The 27,512-nt window shown below is 35.4% G+C and overlaps 1 protein-coding gene across 1 annotated transcript; it reads right to left on the reverse strand.

Annotated features, from left to right (window-relative positions):
* Positions 1 to 25,898, reverse strand: LOC125226060 (protein lin-28 homolog). Its single transcript, XM_048129895.1, has 5 exons — positions 25,208 to 25,898; positions 6,519 to 6,664; positions 4,895 to 5,067; positions 3,566 to 3,686; positions 1 to 672 (listed from the first exon to the last, which is right to left on the reverse strand). Exons 1-5 carry the CDS (start codon positions 25,245 to 25,247, stop codon positions 601 to 603), a joined length of 552 nt encoding a protein of 183 aa, XP_047985852.1. The 5' UTR covers positions 25,248 to 25,898; the 3' UTR covers positions 1 to 600.
* Between the last annotated feature and the right edge of the window lie 1,614 nt (positions 25,899 to 27,512).

The raw sequence follows: 27,512 nt of genomic DNA on the forward strand, positions 1-27,512 counted from the left end.
CCACTTGGCCGGAAATCCTCATTTTCCCGGCCTCTGATGTAATGTACTATTTAAGAGTGTATTTTTTATTACTTAGGTAAAATTAGGATATGTCACTTTCAAAATGTTTTGACATCGAAGATACCTACAATCATAATTATGCCGTCGGCTATATTCCTTGCACATTTTAGCTCCATTATGTTTTAGATGTATTTTTTTGTAATAAAAAAAAGGTAGCGACAATTGTTATGTATGCACTGAAAGAAAAATTTGGAAGGTCAAAAAACTCGAAAAGTTTTTAAAATCATCAGCTATTGAGTATGTTACAACTAAATTAGCAACAAATCAGGTATCTTATAGCGCACTAAAGTTAAACTTAATATTGTAATAACAAAATTAAATAAGTTTAATGATATATTTTGTACTTATCAGTCTTGCTTTGTACTTTCTGTGTATCTTGTGTTACTAAGATGTATCTGAGGTAGATAGTTACGTGTTAATTTAAGTAAATAGTGATTTGTTTTTACGTATCATTTTGCATTCTTTGCTTGTGTCCTATGTTTGTAAAATTAAAGAACCAATGCCGCTAGAATGCCTGATCTAGGATATCCATCATGGTTGCTACGGGCTTCCTTCTTGGCTGTCTTGGGAACTGCCAGAACTCTTCGTTTGCTGATCACTCTTCTTTTCAACCTGCAAGAAAAAGATATATAAGGAATTATATTTTTAAACGTTAAGTTCTGACGTCGTATACCTAAGTGCCTATGTACATAATATAAAAAACTGACCAAATTGATTATATCTATCTTATTTGAAGTCAGTTTAAAATAATGCCATAAAAATCTTCCATTTAGAATGTTAGCGCAAAATAATCTTTAGCAGCCCGCAACTTGGTCGCTCGGATCAGGTGAATTCCAGGGTGGCTAGCCGAATGGCACAATCGCTCACGAAACGCTCACGAAACGAAGCGCTAGTAGATATCTATCTCTATCGCGCTTGCGTATTGGCGCGACAGAGCCAGCGGCGTATCGCTTTCGTTTGGCGTCGGAGAAATGCCATTCGGCTACGGGGCCTGTAGTGATACCAGTGCATTATTACTTCTCTATTGCAATATTTCTTATAAATATGGAAAATATGTGCAATTTAAGTAAATCGAATGATGCAAAGGTTTTAATGCCACCGGCCACACCTTTGATTATAATGTTTTTTTTTTTAATTAATTTATTTAAAAAAATGCGATATATGTATTACTAGTAAGCAATTTGCGGGAACTAGGGAAGATATTGGTGAGGAAATTAAGGTTGACATATTGACCCCAAAATTGTTTCAAAGCTTTATTTCGTTCCCAAAGTGTACCAAAAACTAGCAATAATAATACATATTAGAGTCCCATGTTTTTTTCTGAACAGTAAGGTATACATAGGTATTTATGGAAGACGGATTGTAATGTACTCTTCTCGAGTTAAGGTCAGTGTGGTGAAGACCGTCTACCCGGAAAGACCGTCTATTGACTATAACTTTTGTGTTTATATATCTACGCCTCTCACACTTCCGAAGGTATACCAGTTTTTCATCCTCAAGCCATTGGTCTTCAATACATATCCCTAGGACGAACACTAGTTCACAATAATCTAGATTTGTGTTTCGAACTCGAACATCGAGTTCAACATGGTTCCGCAAAAAATTAAAATGAAATAGAAGCAGTCGGAATATTTGTATATTGTATATGTAACGTAGTCATTTAATAACCGTTCTTTCTGACTAATTTACTCAAAACGCGCTCCATTTCTAGTTTTACGTTCTGAAGTATGTCACTTAGAAATTGTGCCTACTCAGAAAGTCCGACATAAAAGAGAAAGGCAAGACCGGCATATGATAAACAAGGAGTTGCCAACCTTTTTTAGGCTTTATTGGAAATAAGTCGAGTGTAAACGATATCAATATATAAGTACGTTTTTGGCTTATGGTAGTTGTACCGTTTTTGATTTTAACTTCGAAATACAGTTTTGGTAATGATTCGTATGGTGTTACTAAAATCATTCGAAAGTATTAAGTAAAAATAAAATATATGTGACATGGTTGTGAAGAATGATAAGAGATAAACAGAAGAAAGCCTACACTGCATTATTCATCATCAAATTTAAGTTGGTAGAATTATCATAAGTTCTACCCTTTTTTTATTTTTTTTGTTATGTAGATTGTGCAAAATGCGGCGACAAATATTCTAAAAGAGAGTAGGGTTTCAAGTTGGTCATTATTTTTATTATCAGCATTACCCAACAGGGACCGTATGGGTACCCTTAAAGACGGTTTTGACCGACTATTTTACGCCTACCTGACCGTTAATTGACATAGCTGACTGTCACTTTGACACAAAAGTCGTCATGGGTGTCATCAAATATGTTTTCGGGGGTGCTAATTTAAAATTTAAACACCACTTTGGAATCTGACATTTCTGACTGTCACTTTGACACAAAAGTGGTCATGGGTGTGGTCAAACAGGTTCTCGGGGGTGCTGATTCCAATAACCATTACAGCCAAAAAACTGTTTGATGACACCCATGAAAACTTTTAAGTCAATGTGACAGTCAGTAATATCAAATTCCAAATTGGTCTTTGAAATCAGCACCCCTGAAAACATATTTCATAATGTCTGGGACATTGCTAAGAAATGTTACCAAACTATTTCACGTACCTAATATCCTATTACCTTTACTTAATAACCAAGTTTCAAAAACAAATAAGTAGTTGGATTTATATGAACCTGTAATATCGTGACTAAATTGGACCTGAAAAGAAAAGGTTATGAATATGAACCCCATCTACGGGACATATGCCGGTCTTGCCTTATAAATGGAAAAATGCTTATATGTTTAAAATTTCAACGTTATTTTATTAATTATCTAGCACATTCTGCCCTGTTATTACGTAAAATAACAATGATCATGGTTTTGGAACCTAGTCTCATATGAAATTACGGGACAACAAGCACTAGACGGTCTTCCCGTACTCACCGCGGGGGGACGGTCAATCCGCCGAGCCTTAAAAAATGTGATTTTTATCAATTAAAATGACCATATTTCGCAAAAATATTATAAAAGCTTTGTAAAATATAATATTTGCTATCCCATAGGACCATGCGCATTACGCCAGACTACATTAATTATAGAGTTTTATCCACTTAAACTTTATTTCAAATAAACTATGCCGGTCTTGCCCGCACTGACCTTAAATTCGAAACACCATTTTTTGATATGTTATTTATTAAGTATCTAATAATGGAAAGCTTATCGCAGACTAAAATAAAATATGTATACATAGGTATATTATCTACACTCTTTAAGAAGTTTGAAATAAAAAGCAAAATTAAAAATTTTGAAAAACCTACGACGCAGACCTCACTTAAAAAAGACAAAACAAATTTAACTTTAAATATTTAATAATAATTTGTACAACTTTAACTTGCTAGACAAAAATCTAAAGTGAAAATAAATCACCGCAATAAACCGCATAGACCGCATCATCACTTACCATCGGGTGTGATCGTGGTCAAACGTCTAGCTATTCATACAAAAAAAATATATACCTTTGTAGGACAATCAGCAATGAGATGGTCTTCGCTCTTGCAGTTGTGACACCTCTTTGGTTGCGGGTCGATGTTGCACTTGGCGGCTATATGGTTGGCGAACTCTCCGCAATTGTAGCAACTGGAAGACCAACACATATTATGTTTTAAACGGAAAAATCAGCGCTTCCTAGTTCTTGTGTTGTGAAATAGTTGATAAGGATAAAAAAGTGGCTTATGCTCAACAGTGAGCAACAAACGGCTTATCAGCAATTCCCGTCAACTTTGTACATAGCCACGTCAGCAAATTTTAATTGATCCTATTTTGTTACCAACATTTAGTAATATCGACTTTCGTAAGATATATACAGGATAATTGTTATAATTAAGAAAATATACATACTAGAGAACCTTAATGACGAAATAAAACTTACTAAAATCTCAATTCATCAAAAAAATCTTGGTAACAAAATAGGAACAATAAAAACAAATTTAACTTTCTCCTTAATTTTTGTACAAACTTTTCGAGAACTGCTGTTATATGATGATGATAAAAATAATAGGAATAGCTGTAACCCCAAGGGGTATGTGCCTTGCAAAAACTAATAAACTGGCATTCATTTTATTTCATCTTACCCGGGTCTCTTATTAGCCATAGCTTAAAGCCGAGCCAACGCAAGGAATATGATCATACTATCCGCAAATGTGATGAAAATCAGGGCATGTGACAACGTAACACAATCGATATTAAAATTGTAAAATGGAGTAATAAAAACTAACGGATTGCACAATAGGGCTCCTATTCGACCCACATTATCGACCTTGACTGTAGCGATATGGCCCTTATTCCTCAATATACTTATGTCACGATACTAACACGTGTGTAATTTAACTAAATTATGGATATTAGTTAATTGGCGCTAATAAAGGAACAACGCTTAAATCAGAATTCTGAACAGGCGTGGAAACCTGCAGCCGTAGCTAAAATATTTATTAACAGTATCGTAATTGAGAAAGTCAGTGCAAACATGCTGAAACAAAAGTATTGGAAATACTTTAACTGTGTGTCTCGCCCGCGCGAATAACTTAAGTATTGACTAAATTTCCTCGAATTTATTAATTTAGATAAATAAATAATATAAATAAATAAATATTGGTGACACCTTACACAGATCAACTTAGCCCCAAACTAAGCAAAGCTTGCGATATGGGTGCTAAGCGACGATATACATACTTAAATAGATAAATACATACTTTTATACATAAACTAAACTAAAACTAACTAAACTTGTTAGGGATTCTTAAGCAAGTACAAGTATTTTAGCTGCTCAGCATAGTAATTAAGATTACCGTATTTTTCTGAACCGTTTCTTGGAGAGCGGCCTGCGATGCGAGCCCTGGCAGTCCACGGCCGAGGGCCCGGAGACCCGCGTGGCCTCAAGGCCCTTGTCGGACTCCTTACACTCGAACTCTACGGCTTCCTCGTCGCCTAGCGACCGGAACCCTGGCATCTGGATGACGCTCTGAAATCAAGGAATAACGGCAGTTAGCTTGATATTGAAATTGCATCCATTTTTTTTTGCTGTACTATTTGCCTGCAGTAAAACTAGATGCAGTTTTGCAATAACCATTGACACCTCCAAATAGTCCAGCAAAAAAAATGGGGGCAATTTCAATATCAAGCTAACTGAAACCATTGACACCACCAGGAATCCTAGGGCTGGTTCATTCCTGGGGCAGAAGATTGGCATTGCCATCCAGCGGGGAAATGTGGCCAGCATTATGGGCACTCTTCCGCAGGGATCGGATTTGGGAGATTTTATTTGATAGTTTAGTTTATAAGGGAAATTTTAGATATTAAGTCTGTTTAATGTGTATAATTGCTTTTGTATATGTAAACTGTGTTAAAGATTTAGTAATTATAAACTATGTTACTGTAATTAATAAAATAAATAACATTACAAAACTGCGCTTACTTAACCGTAAACCTACGTTGTTTTCGAATGAAACGTACACTCGTGATTCAGTTTATTCATCCTACTATTCGTCATAGGACCTAGTTTAACTTAATAAATATTTCGATCACATTGCGTGCCCAGTTCAGCTAGTTATCATTTATGAGAAAAATCAACGTTATCGCCCCCCAATACCCGCGTATAAACTCATACATAAAATTTACCGTTCCGAAGTACATGGTAGCGTAAATGTAATAGAAAAAAAAACATCCGGCCTTGATAAGGCGAACAAACAAACAAGCGCACTATCAGGTCAACCGTCAACCTAGATACGCACTATTTGTGAATGGATTTATTTTTACTATTCTGGAGTTCATGGTGTTGAAGTTTTATAACAGTAGGCGCATGAATTTGAGCTTTTGAGTTCGTAATCCAATTTGTATTCTAAAGTTATTTAGAGTTGACATACGTAGGTAAATTTACAGAGCATGCCTGAATATATATATCCATACAATTAAACATTTAAGCATACTCGTATAAGTATACCTACGGATGTGTACATAAGTAATAATTTTTCATCGTATTCCCTCAGAAACGCTCGAATGTGTCATGCTAGTTCAGACGATATTAAAATAACTTCTTGTACTGAGAGTGACTGAAATAACATGATAAGTTTGTACGTTTGCGCAGAATACGTACTTACATCTTACATTCCATTAAAGTGTCTAAATGGCTTTGGCTCCGCACACACCTCCCAAAAACCGGAATACCGAATAAAGTAATCACCTGGTGCACAAACACATCCTGGCTACCGACATCAGGTGTGATGAACTGATAAACTCCCAGCCCTTAGCCACGTTGAACCACCCCCGAGTCCCCAAACGCTCGGTGTCCCCTCATATTTATTCCATTAAAGTGTCTAAAGGACATGTTGGCTTCGGCTCCGCACACACCTCCCAAAAACCGAGATACCCATCGATATCGGTGATGGGAAAGACATAAATAAATAAAGTAACTACCTGGTGCACAAACACATCCTGGCCACCGTCATCAGGCGTGATGAACCCCCAGCCCTTAGCCACGTTGAACCACTTGCAGCGGCCGTGCCGCGTCACCCCCGTCACCCCCGCCGGCGCCGCCCCCGCGACCGCTGTGCTGCCGACACCTAGAATGAATAAATAGTAAAATAAATAATTATTCAGGAACATAAATTATACACAGATCAACCTAACAAACTAAGCATATTATTATTAGCTTGTAGATACAAGGCGATACGATTTTAGGTACTATTGATAGGTACCTAGATCCTCAAAAAATAATTGCATTATATTAAGTTACGTTTGAATAACAAAATTTCTGTTATCATACATATATCACACTGTACCATGTTAATGAAAGCTGGCACAAAAGCGCAACATTAGGCGAGACCAATTCAATTCGAAATTCTAATTCGGTAAAGTTGTAAAAGGTAAGTGGATGCGCCCTCTTTATAAATGCATACCGGGACAACTACATCGTTCGGAAATCTATTAGCAATAAATAAGGGCTGGCGGTTGTTTACCGGACTAAGAAAGGGTATACGATTCCCTTTATCGGGCTATACAAAAAATAACGTGGGAACCGAAATAAAGAATATTACATGTTTGTATAGTTATTGAACTCGAAGACTTTATGAGACGGATAGTTCACATGACATTGTTAATATGTTTACAAGTAGGTGGGCGCTTCTATTCAATTAATAATCGTGAACATGACTAATCAGGGTTTACGCAACTTCCGCATTATCGAAAAAGATGTGACTAAGAGCGAAGTATTCGGAAATAAATAAGTAACGTACCTATAAAAACATTAGTAAGCGCTACCCGAATTAGTAATACCAATGTCTTAAACAATACCTACGCATTTAATATCTAATACATATACTATTTGAAGTGCGTGTGGGCTCCGTCTGATATAGACGAAAGTTTATCGGTAGCTTTGCTAATTCGTTACACATTTTCAAGTGACGGTATGTAAGGTAAGCATATTATTTCGGGCGTAGAACAGCGCAGCACACGTGGCGACGCCGGGGACTCGAGGAATGCCTGGTATTTAGGTTGCGTTTCTGGTACCTCTTCATTCATTGCCGTAACACTGCACCTAGCAGGCATTCGTGGCCCCCCGCACCCGTCCCGCTCGCTTGCTGCTCGAACCATAAACGCAATATCCACGCATGGGGTTTTTATGTACTTACATCATTTTGGTTCTGATCTCAGCGTTGCCTTGCCGCGTCGTACACGTCTTTGTAGTCACGTAAGGCTAACAGATACCATACTTTTGAGCGATTTAAATACATTTTGATTAAGTAACAAGGCCCCTTCATAAAGTACTCGAAATTTTGATCTTGATCAGATGCATTCAAATTCAAATACAATTTCCTACTGCATTGATGTATTTCCTACTCCATTGATGCATTTCCAATTAACTCTTTAGCAATACATATCCCTAATAAATTTAGCGATATTCATTGATTTCGTTAGGTACTCTTTATTCTAATAGTCCCTTCCTTCCGGTAAGAGAAATCACCTAAATAGCGCACGTAAGTAACTCTGGTATGTAAGGTACAGTACCGACGTAAACAGATGCATTTCATGTTTGGGCGGATTCCAAGCCCATCGATACGCCGCTTCTCTGAAACGCGTTACAAAGGTCAGTAAGATGTGCTTTTACAACCAGCCGGGTAAAAGGAATGTAATTAATGATTTTCGTGCCACCTACATAGAACTGTGGGTATTTAAATTAACTTGTTAAACAAACATTTCAGTAGGCTGGTACGGCGTACATGATTTTAAGTTCTAGAATAAAGCCAACGAAATTTCTGGCTTAAGTAAGAGAAATCGTGAAATACCCACTAAAAGTACATTTTCTAAGATGTTCCTTGTAAATGGACCCACAAAAAATGCCTAAAATGTATAATAGGTACTTTAAAACGTTCCCAAAACCTGCTTCAAAAACACTGTAAGGTGCATTATGGTAATTCCGAAAGTCGCATAAAAATCACCATTATTTCCATCACATCAAGAGTCCCCTTTCGAAATTACCCAAACGTTTCTGTCATTCGGAATTACCCTAATGCACCTTACTAGATGAAAAACTTAAAATGGCGATGTTTTGGATTAACCTCATAGTCACCCGACGCCAATCCAATTGTATGTAGGAAGGTATATGGTTGCGGCGTGGATAAAGCTCAAATTACTCGTACTATTAAAGAATAATGTTATATTACTGATTTTACTCGGGAACTGAAATCCGTGTTTTACCTCTCAGTTATGCTGAAAATTTGGTTCTAAGTAATATTATATCAATAAAAGTGAAAGGCACTTAAATATTGACTACTTAGGAGACTAGACTTTTTGTATAAAAAAAACTGTACTTTTATTATGAAATTTGACACGTTAATTCTTAATTGTTTTGGCCTGCTTATAAGGAGGCCATTTTTTTTAAAGTCCATCCACTTTTTTTGGATATGGAAATTTTTATGTGGTTTCCACTCAGAATCGCGAGGTCTTTCAATCCTAATAGGAGAAAAAGTGTCCCAAGGTTTTTGCCATTCCGTTACCATTTTTTCATACATTTTGTATGGCGGTAACGGAATGGAAGGTTTGAATAATGTATGGAAATCTTGGGACATTTTTTTTCTCCTAAATATCAGGATCGAAAGACTTCGCGATTCTGAGTATGTATCGCGTAAAAAATACCCATGTTACAAAAAAGTGGGGTGGACAACTTTGAAAAAATGGCCCAAGTTACACCAGTGTGTAATATTTGTAAGTAACTAATCCTAATCTACATGTACATAATCTGATGTCAAAATTACAGCTAAATTCGTTTTTTTTTGTTTTTAGCAGTTAACAGAGCTCACGAGAATTTAAAGGGGAGAACATTTTAATTATTTGATTATTGAGACATATGAGCTTGTCTCATTTCCAGTAACAAAGGGCGGCACTGATGGCTATTATATTAATTAAGTCATCAAACAGTACAATAAGCAGTAGTAGTTCTAATTTATACCCATGAATATTTTTCCTGTTATCTGAGTTAAATTGTTTGGTACTTGGTGTAAGTAGATGTTGTTCGAGTAATTTGTCAACAAAACCAGAACAAAAATCTAAAATGTGTTCGTTCGTATCGGCCTCTTATCTATAGAGAAGGTTGTACCGTATTATAATTTTCACATTTCTGTTTCTTTTCTCGACAAAACATCATGGGAATCGTATGGTGTGTCTAAATCATGTAAATCATCATACGCATTAAGTACTTTACTTTTATTGAGTGCACATGATTCTGACACACCATACGATTCCCATGGTGTTTTAGCACAGTTATTACATGATTTACGCTGCCTACATAAATAAGCTACCGCGAAGTACTATTAATCATATCAAAGTGGGTTTAATTTATTTTGCCGTATGATAATAGTGCGCGCCGCCCGCATAATGTATACAATACAAAATTAAATAGAGAACTATTATGAGATACTCAGTCAACAAGCATCTGAATAAAAAAAATCTTGATCAGGTTTGCAAGTAACTTATTCATATGAACAAATTCACCTGTTCAACATAAAGCTGTATTTATTGAAAAGCATAGGTAACATCATTTTTGCCTTGGATGCTGTTCTAATAGTGGATTCAAATCGGTAAACATTTCGCAAAAATTATAATTATACAACTGGGCCATTTTTTTCAAAGTTGCCTACCCCTTTTTTTGTAACATGGGTATTTTTTACGTTGTTCATACTCAGAATCACAAGCTCTTTCGATCCTGATTTCCCAAGATTTCCATACATTTTTCAAACCTTACATTCCGTTACCGCCATACAAAATGTATTAAACAATGGTAACGGAATGGGAAAAAACCTTGGGACACTTTTTTTCTCCTATTAAGATTGAAAGAGCTCGCGATTCTGAATTTTTTTAATTTTTATGTGGTGTCACATAAAAATTCCAAATCCAAAAAAAGTGGGGTGGACAACTTTGAAAAAAATAGCCCAACTATACTAAAATCATTGTAATTATTTTTATTATTTCTCAATGCAGAGATGTTTTGTATGAATGCAAACAGATGCAAAAGATACCTGGTAAGAATTAAGTATTTCACCATTCATAGTTCTACTTTGACACATCTTAAAGCTTAAAAATATCTGACAACTTTACAACGATAAATTCCAAATTATCGCTGCATTTCATTGCGTAGCTTATCGCCGGCAGTGCGGCGGCGCTCTTTCCACACCAAGTCAACATACACTCAGGAATTTCAATGCAACCAAATGTTTTTAATGCATATGTAACATCTGATTGCATTCCTTTTAACGGCTACACAGTACACACAGACGTATCAATGTAACTTCAAGTTTTAACTGTGGTTTATTTTACTTCACTAGTTACATATCATACTTATAACAAAGATTCATTCATTTCATTCAATTCATTCAAACTAATATATTTTTGTTATTACCTATTATAAAATGTGTGGAGTACCTCCAAAATAGTATATGGTATTTAATTAAAAGATATCTAAATTTCTTCAGCCAAAACACATTCTTATTCCCTCTTAATGTGTTTTCTGTTTTTTTTAGGGTTCCGTAGTCAACTAGGAACCCTTATAGTTTCGCCATGTCTGTCTGTCCGTCCGTCCGTCCGTCCGTCCGTCCGCGGATAATCTCAGTAACCGTTAGCACTAGAAAGCTGAAATTTGGTACCAATATATATATCAATCACGCCAACAAAGTGCAAAAATAAAAAAAGGAAAAAAATGTTTTATTATGGTACCCCCCCTACATGTAAAGTCGGGGCTCATATTTTTTTTCATTCCAACCCCAACGTGTGATATATTGTTGGATAGGTATTTGAAAATGAATAAGGGTTTACTAAGATCGTTTTTTGATCATATTAATATTTTCGGAAATAATCGCTCCTAAAGGAAAAAACAGTGCGTCCCCCCCCTCTAACTTTTGAACCATATGTTTAAAACATATGAAAAAAATCACAAAAGTAGAACTTTATAAATACTTTCTAGGAAAATTGTTTTGAACTTGATAGGTTTAGTAGTTTTTGAGAAAAATACGGAAAACTACGGAACCCTACACTGAGCGTGGCCCGACACGCTCTTGGCCGGTTTTTTAGTTTGATTGAAATAACAATTATCAACTTCACACTAAATTCTTTCATTCATATTGCATTACAAATTCGAGTTCTAAGTTTTACCTCCGTCGTATATCTGTTCACCTTTACAGGCACTATTTTTAGAAAGAGGAGTTAATTCTGTGTAATTTTAGAAATGGAGGGATAGGGAACCCCATGCTTTAAGTTTTATTTCTTTGAAATCATATTGCTTTAGTACAAGTAAAGATAAATAAAATACTTCCTACACAAACACATTGCACTTTAATAAAAGCTTTGCTTGAACAATCTAAAGGCGTAAAAGAAAATTGAAAATGGCACGGAGAAAGGTAAATAAATACATATGTTGTAATTTACAGCGCCTCGTAAAGTGTTGTTACCGTGAGTTTTTAAAACATTACTCGAACGATATCATACGCGAGCGCATTCCGTGCCGCTAACGCTACGCTATCAAAACGCTATACGAAAACGTGTGGCGGAGGCTTTAGGAATATATAGTAAGTCATTGTCCTAAGTATGTTTGTATGACTAGATAAGTAAATAATTTTTAAATCATGTTCACTTGTTTCCCTTTCATGCTCTCTCGAGGCAAATGTGTGATCAACGAGATACTCGTAGAATGTACATTCCTACCGCATACCAAATAATTATAGATTGGAACTGCATGCCTAATGCATACAACGCGTACCTACGTTGTGTGCATCTTCTGTGCATGCTATAATTGTTGCGGTTGAAACATAGTTTGACGACCGGTCTGGCGCAGTCGGTAGTGACCCTGCCTGCTACGCCGCGGTCCCGGGTTCGAATCCCGGTAAGGGCATTTATTTGTGTGATGAGCACAGATATTTGTTCCTGAGTCATGGATGTTTTCTACGTATATAAGTATTTCTATATTATATATATCGTTGTCTGAGTACCCACAACACAAGCCTTCTTGAGCTTACCGTGGGCCTCAGTCAATCTGTGTAAAAATGTCCTATAATATTTTTTATTTTTTTTATAGTTTACTAACTCTAAGAGTGTAGCACGGTTAGCCCATGATTGCCTCGAGAGTAAGTCGCCGCGAGATTACGCGTCCTTATGTCATTAATACAGTTAGAAGAAGACTTGTGATTTATCTCGCAGCGACATACTCTCGCGGCCATCATGTGCTAGGCCTACAAAAATACGCAATGAAACGAACGCGTTATAAAACGGACACTATTAATATCTTTAAAAAATCTAAGTTATATATTCATATCTTATGATTATTGGCAAGCTCTCCTACAAAACGAAACAAGTTGGTACGATAATATAAACCATATCCTGTCCTACAATCATGCTAAGAATATAAAATGGTCATATAATATGATAGATTAAATTTTTAGATTTGGTGAATTACGTACGTGTACGTACGTAATACAAATGAAAGCATGACGAGGAAGGCATTAAAACTGATGCATCTATAGTGGGACTACCTCTACATTCCTAATGATGTTTGTTCGAAAATCACTTGGCCTAACTCATTTGGCCGAATTATGAAATGCCTAACGGTCTTTTGGCCTAACGATCATTTGGCATAATTTAAATTTTGCCCCAAAAATGACATTACCCAGAACCGATTCGCTGTTAGAAAGGTAGGTTTAGGTTAGGTTAGAACCGTGACCACACACAAATCCGAATCGCTTCTAAAAAAGTGGGTTTTAACGGCGTTAGGCGAAACAATATTAGGACATTTAAATTAGGCCAAATGATCATTATGCCAAAAAATATTAGGCGATCTAAAAATCGAAGAAAAAACTTTAGGAATCTACCTAGACATACATCCATCTATAGTACATATATTTGGCTACTTTAGCAATCACTCTCTATTTGTTTCTAACAACGGTTTAGCATTTAAAAAACCAACGTCATGTAGAAGTAGTAGAAGAATTTCAGCATAAATAAGATGACCGCATCGGAAATTTTAACAAAGGGCCTGGCCGGACTGCCATGGTAAAATCGCCCCTGGCTAAATATGAAATATTGATATGCAGGATTATTCGTATTATTACTACATGTACTACTACTGAATATTATGCCTCAAACTATTTCCGTTTATGAAAAAAATTAAAAAAAAAGAAATTTTGTTTTTTATTTTTTTCTTTAAAACCGCGTATCCGATTGACTTGTTCTTTGGATATTTTATAGATATATTAGAGATACATCAATTAAAAAAATTAACTTCCTGACTTTTTGTTAAGCACATTTTTTTTTTAATTTATGTTTTAAATAATTTTTTTTTACCACATACGAGTTAGCGACACCTACTATATTTTCATATAATAATCGCGATTTTATACTCTATTACATATATTTTTATCAAAAATATTAGTTTGGATCAACAATGTCAAAATAAGTTATTTATGTATTATTACCCTTTAGTACTTAGTACGTTGCTCCTGGAAAGTGATGTATGAAAATTTTGGCATAATTAATGGAAGATTTTTTTTAATTGGGATATGTACATTATAGGCCGAAGTTATTTTTCATCAACCCTCCCTACCCCTCCCCCCTCTGCGTCACCCTTTTACCCTCCCTTAAAGAGCCCAAAATGCGGTTTTTCTAAATTATTGACAAAACCGTTGAAGATACAGAAAAAACGTGTAGCAACGAAATAATTCTTAATAAATTTACTACAAATTTCTCATTAACACTTTAGTGCTAGCTCTTATAGTTTTCGCGTGATCCGCCACGAAAGTTGGTCCTTGCTGCAATTTTCTTTAAAGAATATTAAAGTGTTCTCCCAAAATGCTTACGAAATCGTCGAAATTTGTTTGATACGACTAAAATATTGTAAACTCATGACTAATTTTAAATTAAGGGGATAAATCACTACCATGGATGGGACTTGAACTCACGGCTTCTGGATAGAAACTCGAGGGCTCTACCAACTGAGCCACCAAAAGCTCATCTCTAGTTAGCGAATCTTTCAGCTTTCTACTATATGAATCAATGGTACCCCTAGCGTTATTTATCTATCATATCTATCAATCTAGAGGCCGTGAGTTCAAGTCCCGCCCATGGTAGTGATTTTTTCCCTTGAAATTAATTCTTGAGTTTATAATATTTTAGTACTATCAAACCGATGATTTCGTAAGCATTTAAGGAGAAAACTTTTCATTCATTAAAGAAAATTGAAGAAAGGAGCAACTTTCGTGACGGATTGCGCGAAAACTATAAGTGCTATCACTAAAGTGTTTATGAGAGATTTGTAGTAAATTTATTAAGGATTACTTTGTTCCTACACGCTTTTTCTGTATCTTAATCGGTTTTGTCAGAAATCGAGAAAAATCGCATTTTCGGCTCTTTAAGGGGGGTAGATGGGTGACGCAGAGGGGGGAGGGGTGGGGAGGCTTGATGAAAAATAACTTCGGCCTATAATGTACATATCCCAATTTAAAAAAATCTTCCATTAATTATGCCAAAATTTTCATACATCTCTTTCCAGGAGCAACGTACTAAGTACTAAAGGGTAATAATATATAAATAACTTATTTTGACATTGTTGATCCAAACTAATATTTTTGATAAAAATATATGTAATAGAGTATAAAATCGCGATTATATTATATGAAAATATAGTAGGTGTCGCTAACTCGTATGTGGTAAAAAAAAATTTAAAACATAAATTTAAAAAAATGTACTTAACAACAAGTCAGGAAATTGTTTTTTAGGGTTCCGTACCAAAAAAGGTACAACAGGAACCCTTATGGTGCGACTCTGTCCGTCTGTCTGTCCGTCTGTCACATTCCTAAATATCTCGAGAACTACTAATGCTATCTGGAATAGTTGTGAACATTGTAAACCTCTACAAATAGAAAGTATAATTTTTTTAAATATATTAATTTTAATTGTAGAAAATGGCCAAAATGAAAGGGGGCAAACTGTAAATTTCAAGTTACTAGGTCAAGTGGGGTATCGTTGGAAAGAGCTCAAATTGAACGTAAATAAACTATTTTTTATAATTTTTTTGTTGTGGAAAAAAAAAGAATTTTGAAGGAAAATGTAAAAAAAAATACCGTTCCCCCCCTTTTCTCCGAAGTTTACCAACGAAAAATTATGAAAATTTTAGTACACATTGGTTTTATGCTATATATTACAGGAAAAATATAATCGTGTTTGTATTTTGAATACTTTTTTTTTAATTCACAAAAAACTTTTCAGATTTTTACTTTCAATTTACCCACCCTTGCGGATGTATATCGCACTTAAAATTAATACGAGATGTTCCGTAAACCATCTTCTGTCCAATAAAGTAAAAACTGTTTAAATCGGTTATCATTATAAAGAATTATCCCTGAAAAACCAGGTCGCGCAAATTAGTTAGCAAATTGACCGGGAGATGGCGCTATACACTATAATACTCATTAGTGCCTATACTTTTGTCTTCTAGTCAAGTCATTAGAGTTATATGAAAATATGAGATTATTTTTACTAGGTAGTTTGAAAGAAAGTTTGTACGGAACCCTCGGTGGGCGAGTCCGACTCGCACTTGGCCGGTTTTTTTTAAATTGATGTATCCCTAATATATCTATAAAATATCCAAAGAACAAGTTAATCGGATACGCGGTTTTAAAGAAAAAAATAAAAAACAAAATTTCTTTTTTTTAATTTTTTTCATAAACGGAAATAGTTTGAGGCATAATATTCAGTAGTAGTACATGTAGTAATAATACGAATAATCCTGCATATCAATATTTCATATTTAGCCAGGGGCGATTTTACCATGGCAGTCCGGCCAGGCCCTTTATCACGAGGTTATTTATATGTTTCGTAGTTTTTAGTCTGATTAGAAACAAAAAAGGAATTTACCTATTTCCGTCTTCCGTCATCGTCACAGCTCTTACAGGAGGAAAGGCTTAGTCACGTGTTCACAGAATTACAATGTTATGACGAATTTATTGTGACCAGTAAAAAAATATAGGTGACTTAACGATTATGAACTTTGAACCTGAATTTTAAATAATATGAGTCACGAAAATGCTTGTCATCAAAAGAGTGTTAAAATTTTAATAGCCGATTTTATGTTAAAAATCAAAGACATATATGTAACTCCGTATAGACAGATTTAAATCTTAGGCTTTAGCCTAAGAAAAAACGTACCTCAAAACCATACACAAAAAGGTACGTTGACCGTGATGACGATACACCCTTGGGGAACGCTCAGCTAGATGGCGCTAATATTAATATTTGACATTTTAAGACATATCAAGCTAAGAATATGGGCCAAACTGTCATAACTGAGGTTCAAAAGTTTTAAGCTTGTGTCGTGAGATGGCAGTCTATGCACTGTGATTACACATTTTACTTTGACAGTTTCTATAATACTCGATTCTCTTTGTAAAAATGGATTATTTTCTTACAAATAAATATTCAACAGATTTTATCATTAGAGATGCCACGAAATCAGATAAGGTAACTATTGACTTTACAATCTAGTACCTAAAATAAAAATGAGAAAATGCTATATTAGTATTTCACGACATAAGTGCGAAAAGAGGAAATTCTTCACGTGTGGAAACACGGCACGAGTTTTGAAGTACCTATTCGCACGTGAATGGTACAACGTCATACAGTACACGTGGTCCTTCAAAGTTCCGACTTGGGCTAGTAAAGTACTACTTTTCGCACTTGGGCGATAATGTAATTTTGTATTTAATGCATTGAAATTTCCCCAAATTCTGGACTCTTGGACTGAAGCGCAGCGTAATTTAATTGTTGCCATACCGATTAGCATACTGTCAAACTCGAGTGCCAAAAACACAGCGTTATAAACATCTCAGGTTATCTCCAATAACAGAAGTATGTCGAATTTTATGAGGCATATAAAATTCGTGGGAAAAGGGCTCGATCTTTACGTTCACTCCGAGTTTAAATGTATTTTTGACGTTACGTTACGTATTTCTTGCTTAAATAAATCTACCTATAGTACCTATAGTTAGGTATGCATCATAGCGCAAGGTGCAACGGTCAAAGTGTCTTTAAGTCAAAGTCAATGTCAAAGTCAATAGTTTATTGCAAGAACATAGTGAGATTACATAAGATGATAACATTGAATAGCAGTTCTTATGTTCTACCAAGCAAGGCATGCAATATTTAACAATTATTTACAAGTATGTACAATATAATGTCAATATAATTTGCTACACAATAATTCATTACAAATAAACACAAGGATTGAGTCAATTTATTACATTTTATAAATTACACAGCTAAGATGTCAAATATAGGCATAGATAAATTACTTAATTTCAGGATTTACATTAAATTGAGATCTTGGTAACTTAAATATTCTTTTACCGAGTAAAAACATTTGTCTAGTAGCCATTCCGTAAGTGATTTCTTAAAGCGATCTGTAGGACATTCTAAGATCGATTTAGGCAGCTGGTTATAAATTTGAATTGCCATACAGAACGAGTTATTTTTGTGAAGCTTTACTCTAGAATACGGTAGGAATAGTTTATCTTTATTTCTGGTAGATCTAGGATAGAATGTACTTTGCTTTTCAAAAAATTCAGGATGTTCTCTTACAAACATACACATCTGTTTGATGTACAAGCATGGAAGTGGCAATACTTTTATTTCTTTAAATAAAGGTTTACATGGCTCTAAGTAGTGAGTGTTACAAACGGCTCGTACACATTTTTTTTGTAGTAAAAATGCATCATTCACATCTACGGAATTGCCCCAAATAATCAAGCCGTAGCTAAGTAAAGATGACACGTGCCCGTGATAAGCAGTTAATGCTAAGTCTCTAGATGAGGTTCTGCTTAATTTCCTTAATGCAAAAACAAACTTCTCTAGCCTTTCACACAAAGATGCAATATGGTCTTTCCAGCTACAAAATTTGTCAATAATTATTCCAAGAAATTTTGTTGTTTCTACTTCTTCTAATTGGTAACTCTTGTAATTTATATTAAGATTAATGTCAGTATTTTTGTATGTCCTAAATTGCATGAAATTAGTCTTGTTTATATTTATTCTTAATTTATTCATGTGTAGCCAGTCAATGATGTCTGCCAGAGTTTTATTAATGTCATTGTTAAAATTATTGCTGTCATCTGATTTAATTATTAGAGTCGTATCATCGGCAAACATGATGCAATTTTGATTAATATGTAGTGGCATGTCATTTATATAAAGAATAAAGAAAAGGGGCCCTAAAATACTCCCCTGTGGCACACCGCATATGTTGGGACTATAATGTGATCTCTTAGTTATAAGTTCTCCATTTTCAATAGTCTGTATTTCTGTACATTGCTTGCGATCTGTAAGGTAGCTTTCAATCCATCTGTGGGCATTCCCTCTAACACCATATTTTTCTATTTTATTTAAAAGGATCGAATGGTGAACAAAATCGAAAGCCTTGCTCAAGTCCAGGAAAGTAGCTGCTACTGGTATTTTGTCGTTTATTGAATCTGTCACAAGTTTTATGAGATTAAAACAGGCTAGTGTTGTTGAGCTGCCCTTCCGGAAGCCATATTGATTTTTGTTTAAAATGCAGTTTAGGAAAGACGATAAGCGACTATGCATGGCTTTCTCTATAACTTTAGAGATAATTGGCGTTAAAGTGATGGGCCGATAATTATTCATCTGGCTTTTGTCCTCTTTTTTATATATCGGTTTAACTATTGATAACTTGAGATTCTGAGGGAAAATGCCTTGGTTAAAGGATAGATTTATTATATGTGCTAAAGGTTTACTGATATATTTTGCGCAGAGCTTTATGACTTTGGTACTTAGACCATCGGAGCCCACTGCAAGACTGTTGTTTAAAGACAAAATAATTTTGAAAATTTCTGTTTCATCACACGGGTTAAGAAAAATTGTTTTTGAATTAAATGGTACTGATGAATATTTGTCTACTTCGTTATCATTAATTTGATTGGCTATGTTTAAGAAAAAATCATTAAAAAGTTCTGCTATAGTGGTGGGATCAGAATAAGTTCCTCGAACATTAGTAATACTAGATATGGTGTTAGGTTGTATGAGAGTTGGGCCGTTAATAATTTGCCAAGTGGCTCTGGATTTATTTTTGGCCTGTGTGATAGTTCTCGTATTATGTAGTTGTTTTGCTTTATATATACATTTCCTCAAAAGTTTCGTATATCTAGTATAATTGTGTTTATTCATAGACTTGTTTGTCATGTCTTGTTTATACTTTAAATATAATGTTCTTTTATGAATACATGCTCGTCGTAATCCCTTTGTTAGCCATTTGTTGTTGTTGAGAGATTTATTGACTTTTATACGAACATACGGGAAGCATAATTCATTAAATAAGCACAGTATTTCGTGAAATTCATTAAACGCTACGTTAGTTTCTTCTGCACTGAGTACATCAGAGAAAGACAATGCAGCTAAGCAATTTTGGAATTTAAACAAATTTTCTTTACTGTAGTCTCTCTTTTTTATGTAGTATGGTATGGTCTTAAGTACCGTTTTTACAGGAAACGTGACGAGTTGTGCCGTTTCGTGGTCTGAAAGTGCGAGTGGAAGGATTTCTGAAGTTATTTTCTTTATATTACTCGCTATTTGATCGAGACATGATTCACCTCGTGTCGGACCGTTAATGTGCAGTTCATAGTTATGATTTTTGAGCAGTTTTATAAGCTCAGATGTACTGTTATCTTTTTTTAGAATATTATAGTTCCAGTCTCCACATAATACAACTTTATATCTTGATTTCTTCAGCCCAAAGTGATGCAAAAGTGCCTCTAGTTGAAGCAGGAACTGTTGTTTATTACTGTGTTTAGGAACACGATAAATGTTTATAATTATAAGTTTATGATCAAGAATTTCAATTCCACTACATTCAAAAACTGTTGGAATACTAAGTTCAGCACAAATCTGTAAAGGTTTATAGTTTATATCATGCTTAACGAGTATACAAGATCCCCCTCTTTTCTGGTTCTTACGGGAAAAGGAACTAGCCCGTTTATAGTTACTGATTTTTAAATTTTCTTCATTACCTTTTTGAATGAATGTTATGCATTAATATTATTAGAAAGGTACAGCGGGGCACATCTCGACTGGGGGGCAATTGTAACTGATCCATTTTTTCCATTATTCCACTATGATGAGTTCTACATGTGTCCACTGAACACGCCCACCATATATAACCCGTGGACACTCTATTTAATAATGTAAACATTGCAAAACATGGAAAAAATTGACCAGTTACATTTGCCCCCAGTCGAGAATGGCCCCGCTGTACAGTCGAGTTCGTAAATACTTATGTGTAAATTTCTTCATATTAACTCGTTGCAATAAGGTGAAAAAATGTACAGATATTTATGAAACGGACTGAACCTTATAACATCTGCCGAATTATTAAATTCCTACTCTACTATTTTTGTCACCTGATACCATTTTCGATATGAAACCCAAAACACCCTGAATATGATCGTCTACAAGTAATTTCTACCCTCTTACGTAAATTTAGTAGTACGCTACGTAAGTTACGTATATAAATAAATTAGTTTAGGTTTAGTATAATTTAGATGTTATAAGAAATAACTGATAGTTCATTATCATTTTACAAAAAGGTTGCCAAAAGATCAACTACGAACACATTTTTGAACACATGAAAGCAACTAAAAATTTCGACAGAATCTGAGCGACAAAGATATTTTCCCCTCACTAGCTCGGAAACACGTGGGGGATACCCCCATTTGCCAGAATTTCATTTGCCATAATTTTATTTGCTACCCTATTCAACAATCATAATATTGTTTTTCATAACATCTTATGCCATAATCATTGTTTACTATATTAATCAAGTGCCAGAAACTTTGTTTCCCATAAAGTCAGTTTCCATAATGTCATTTGTCAGAATCATTGAAATCAGTAATTACCACATTCCATACCATCATTTGTCATACAAATTAGCGACCAGAAAAATCCATTTCCATAATGTGATTTGGCAGAATCATCGAAATGCGTAATTGTCACAGAGGCGACACTACTAGAATTACTAGAGAATGAAACTGCTATCAGAAAGTAGGTTAGGTTAGGTTAGAACTGTGACCCCCTAAAAAATAAAACTGCTATCAGAAAGTAGGTTAGGTTAGGTTAGAACTGTGACCCCCTGGAAAATGAAACTGCTTGAAAAGTAGGTTAGGTTAGGTTAGAACTGTGACCCGCTGGAAAATGAAAATGCTATCAGAAAGTAGGTTAGGTTAGGTTAGAACTGCGACCCCCTGGAAAATGAAACTGCTTGAAAAGTAGGTTAGGTTAATTTAGAACTGTGACCCCCTGGAAAATGAAAATGCTATCAGAAAGTAGGTTAGGTTAGGTTAGAACTGCGACCCCCTGGAAAATGAAACTGCTATCAGAAAGTAGGTTAGGTTAGGTTAGAACTGTGACCCCCTGGAAAAGGTAACAGCTTGAAAAGTAGGTTAGGTTAGGTTAGAGCTGTGACCCCCTGGAAAATGAAACTGCTCTCAAAAAGTAGGTTAGGTAATAATATGGGCAACAATTAATATGGCAATAATTGCTTATGGCGTTTGGATATTATATTAAACCATATTATTGCACTTAATAATATGGCTAACAAATAGTATGGCATTGTATGATTATGGAAGGTAATGTTCGGATAAACAACCAGTATGTCATACAATGTTTATGATAAACAAATCATTCTGGCAAATGAAATTCAGGCAAGTTAGATTCGGGCATATGAATATTATGTTAAATGACTGTCGGGCAAACAATAGACAACCATCTGTTTAGTCTTTATGATATTGTTCAAGAGTCACACTTTTTTGTATACATACAGACCGGTGTTTTATTTAAAAATGATTTATATTAAATAGATCTTTTTCTACACAAACTTAACCTTAAGCCAAGTTCACACCAAAACATCTGCGGCAGACTATTAAAATATAAATATCATTAATTATATGCCCCGCTGTTGATTGAATGACATGTGACAAAATCGTAATCACTAAAATTGTCTCTACGACAGTTAAATAATAATTAAGAAGGTTCTTGTTACGCCCATGAGAAAGAGTTGATTGCGACCTATCGGGAAGTTTTATAGAAATATTGTACAAGGAACTCTATCCAACTTGGTTTCTCCCAAAACCCGGTTTCCTTTTCGGTTCTTTATCTAAATATAATATATGTATAAAAGAAGAAACTGACTGACTGACTGACATATCAACGAACAGTTGAAACCGCTGGTCCTAAAGATTCTAAATTTGTCACTTAGGTTCCTTATAAGGTGTAGAGGAGCACTAAGAAAGGATTTTTCAAAATTCACATCCTAAAATGGGGGTCCAAAGTTCAACGTTTGAATAAGATTATACTTTTAGTACGCAAGCGAAGGCGCGGGAAAAAGTCTTTTATATGTAATGATTGAGCAATTTTTGAAAACACAAATATATAATTAAGAAATGACATAAATAATATTAATATCTATATTTCTGAAACTCGGAAACGACAACGACTTTAACGGTTTCTAAAAAACTTGTCATGATTGTTTTGGGGCCGAAAGTGGCTCGAAGAAGATCTTATTTCTCGGAGAACGGGCATTTTAAAGTGTTTATATGGTTTCCGAGCATAGCGGCCTCCCAGATATTAACACTTAATAGTCAAACGGGTGCGCGCGTTTTCAAAGAATTTCCAATATGAATATACGCACGAGCACGTGTGCACTAAGTGGTCGATAAACGGTTAATATTTTAGTAAACAAAACACATGTCCATGAATCTGGCACATGGGCTGCAAGTAAATGACCTAAAACGTCCTGCCATTCACTACTTTTTGCTGGCCCTGCGTTACAATCGCTTACCGACCGTTCGACTCTGGTGAACCAGTATTAATCTATGTATCGATTACTAGTATTCGGTAAGGGTTTGGTAGTCCTACCTATTTTGGTGTTTGTAAGTCGCGAGCGCTCGCGAAGAGATGGGAACACGGGGTTGTTATCAATCGTAGGCATGGAATTCAAACGTGAATCACCGTCAAGTGGCGCCTGCCGCGGGTTCTTGGGCGGGAGCGAAAGAGACAGCAACAAATACCACTATTCGTATTTAATTGACTGGTTACGAACTCGGACCCTTGGTAGGGACGTAACTGAACTTCAATCGATTTTTTTTTTAATTCGACATGGCTAGGTTGACTTTAAAACGATAACTCTAAATATTTACAAGAAAATGTATGTCAGTTAATGTTTTTTGTTTTACTTAAAAAGCATATTTTTTTCAGTTTATTTAATTTATATAGTTTGTGTTTATGTATTTCCTTATCTATTTTATTTTTTATTGTTGAATTTTAAAAACATATTTAATTTGAATAGGATTCAACTAATTTCAGAGGGATTTAAAAAAACATCTCATGCTTATACAAACGCCTTTAAAACCATGAAAGAAAGAATAAAAATTAATTATGTATCTAATTTAGATTTTCATCATAACGGTGTGAGTAGCTACAATTTCAATAGGAACAGAACGCAGCTAAATAACTATGTATTAGCGATAAAATGTTATTATACTTAATTGGTACTTCTAATAGCTCTCATAGAGCATTCCAATACTTTCTCCGTCCAAACAAAACAAAAGAAAACTATCGAAGAAATGTAAACAACACCGTTTCTGCATCACAAATAGTTGCCCCCTCGTTAGGAGTAGGACGTGACTAGTTCCTGCTTTTATTTTCATTCCCATGTAAAAATATCGACATGAGTCCGTCACTATTTCCGTGGCATGTCGGCGACAAAAACACGCCGTGTAGTGGGGAGAGATTAAGGTCCTCCGAAAATGCAGTCGGCTCTTACCCACACAGATAGAAAAAATTACCCCGACCATTGTAAAAAGCGCCTTACACTTTTAAAGTCACAGTCCAGAAATGAATGTGGGAAACACGACCGATGCATACCAGCGGCATGCACTCGGGCTCCCAAAACGGAGTATCGTATGGTATCGTAAACACTGCTTCGTGCGTAGAGCTGAGGAAATGCTGCTATACTGCATTCTTACATGCTCATTATTTATCAACGCTTTCAAAAATAACTTGCCCTCTTCAGTTTCATTTGTTTTCTTATTCATTACTAGAAACTCATTAGATAGATAGTTGTGTATATGCTATTGCGCAAACAACATGACGTTATTATTTCATCAATGCTGGAACTACGAGGTTACTGTTATAATTATGTATATCATTTTGTTAATCAGCGTGGAAGTAAACATGGTGCGCATATGTGCGACATCTACAGTTCGAGACTCTATTAACCTCAATTTGAATAATTTCAATGATGATATAAACAAACGCCTTTGAGTGTCTCGGGGGGCACGGCGCGCATCCGCCCGATAAGGCCCACGTCAAGTCCCGATGCATACAACAGCTTTTGACGTAAGTTGATTGCGTATGCGCGCGCGCACCAGGCGCACCCTTCCTTACCCACGTGTGAAGATAGATTTATAACGCACCTAACGGAAACCATAAAACAACAACTACACCAAAATACAAATACTACACTAGGAGTGATACTCATTAGATAACAAAAAAATATCGATACTCACTCGAAGACGGAACTGCATTTCCGCCTTCCCTCCCGCTCATCGTGTGTGAAGAAACTTAACAGCACCAACAAATATCACCTCTTCTTCGTAACAAACATCATCAAAATAAGGCACTTTATTTGTTTACAACGAGTTCATTGGCTGACGCAGTTTACGCACATTTAAAAATAACATAACAACATATCAACAATGAAAGGTGCATGGGAACGGGCGCGAACGCACGTCAAGCGGCTAACGTAGCGACGCGTACGCAGGTCGACTGCATCGGCAATGAGCGGCACGGTGCGCGGTGCCGGCGGTCGTCCCTTCCCGGATACCGGCAAGTAGATAGAGTTTTTAAAATAGTGAAGCTAACGAAACGTGTGCACCGGCCGAAAGCGGTGGCCGCTTTGCCCCGAAATATGTCACTTGCTCGCGGAGAACGCGCCACTTCCACCGGGAAAAGGAACGCTGCAAGGGAACGCCACGACTACCTAACGCGGACTACCTAACTTTAAATAGTCAACGACATCTAAAGTTTACAAAAAACACTCCCGACTTGAACCGCCATCCGCCTAGAAGCGAGCGAAGGGGTCTAGGGATGTCCGAGTACTTTGTTTTTGTTGAACGATCCAATAATTTTTTAGTGAAGGCGTGCCTTTTGTTGGCGCTACGCCGTACAATACAGTTTTGATGTTCAATTGTTAAATTGCGTATTTACTAGAGTACCTGTATGGCCATAGCCGTGTAGTTGTTATTACGTCGTAGCATAAATATTTTTGTTTGTCGAAGAGGCAATATTAAATTTATACGCAATATTAAAGAATGTTTTAATCGACACTGGTTATTATTTTGCCGTGTGCTTATTTAATAATGGAGTTATCACAATATGCGAAGTCAAAAGTCATCATAGACAAAAAACATTCCAACAATAGTAATAATGATATGCCTACACGAAATCATATTCTTATCTTTATAGTTAATTGCAACTCCATTTCTTACAGTTACTACGCCTTATCTATTGACACAAATATCTATAAGTTACTATTCAATTATTAAGTTAATGTTATTATCTACGAGTACATGTTTCAGAAATATTTATACCTAATGCATTCATATTTTTACTAACGAGTTATATTGCTATGCACAAGCAAATAACATTTAAAATTAGATTTTTATAATGTCAACTCTAACGTATGCAAACCAGGTAAGTAAAAAATTGGGACAATCGTGCACCCCGCTCCCGAGGGAACCCCTGGCAAGCTGTCACTTGGTGACGAACTCATTGTCACATCTCAAACAATTATGCATCTACAATGCTAACAATAACTGCCTAAAGAAATACAAGTTTCTAACAAGACACAGACTTTCTCCCAAGAGGTAGTTAGCCATATTATCTAGGATGCTAATCAATATAATCTAAATTCAACTGAAATATTACACAAGTGATTGCTAACTAACGCAATTGTGCTGTCTTATTATCTATTCCTTTGTATGTTTTGGCTAAGCTCTATACTACTACCGGTCAGCGGAACAGGGATAGTGGCGGTTTGCACCTGCTTATTTATTAACTTATTAACCTTGGTAGTTATCAAGATGTCAAAAGAAATGTAGATGTATCTACATACATAGATAGTTTAATGACGTAATTAACTTATTCAAGTTCAAATTGCCGCAAGCATTATGGGCACTTTTGCACCGGAGGCGGTGCGGAGCGGTATTGACTAATTACTGTTTGTAATTATTTTTAGTTAAGGCTTTTTTTGACATACATACATACATACATACAATCACGCCTGTATCCCATAAAGGGGTAAGCAGAGCACATGAAACTACTAAAGCTTCAGTGCCACTCTTGGCAAATAACATGACATGTATTTCAAATAACTATAAATAAATTTTATTTATTATTTTTTATTTATACAATAACTTAAGAAAAATAATCCATAATAATATATTCTTCAAGTTACAAAAATTAACTACAGATATGTAAATTAAATTATTATTTTGCCAAGAGTGGCACTGAAGCTTTAATAGTTTCATGTGCTCTGCCTACCCCTTTACGGGATACAGGCGTGTGTATGTATGTATGTATGTATGTAAATTAAATTAAAATCAAAGTCATAGTGGGAATAATTTTTTATTTGTAGGTACTATCAGAATTTCATTTCAAACTTTTGAAATATTGATACTTACGGAAAAAGCAGCAAATTTTCATTAGGTCCATAAAAACTTTTTTTTATTATTACAAATGGGCTTACTCTTGACCACAGACTAGCCAAAGGCAAAGACGTGGCCTACGATGGAGTGAGCTCGGCCAGAAGAG

The sequence above is a fragment of the Leguminivora glycinivorella genome, chromosome 5 (assembly GCF_023078275.1).
Source record: "Leguminivora glycinivorella isolate SPB_JAAS2020 chromosome 5, LegGlyc_1.1, whole genome shotgun sequence".
NCBI classification, from domain to species: Eukaryota; Metazoa; Arthropoda; class Insecta; order Lepidoptera; family Tortricidae; genus Leguminivora; species Leguminivora glycinivorella.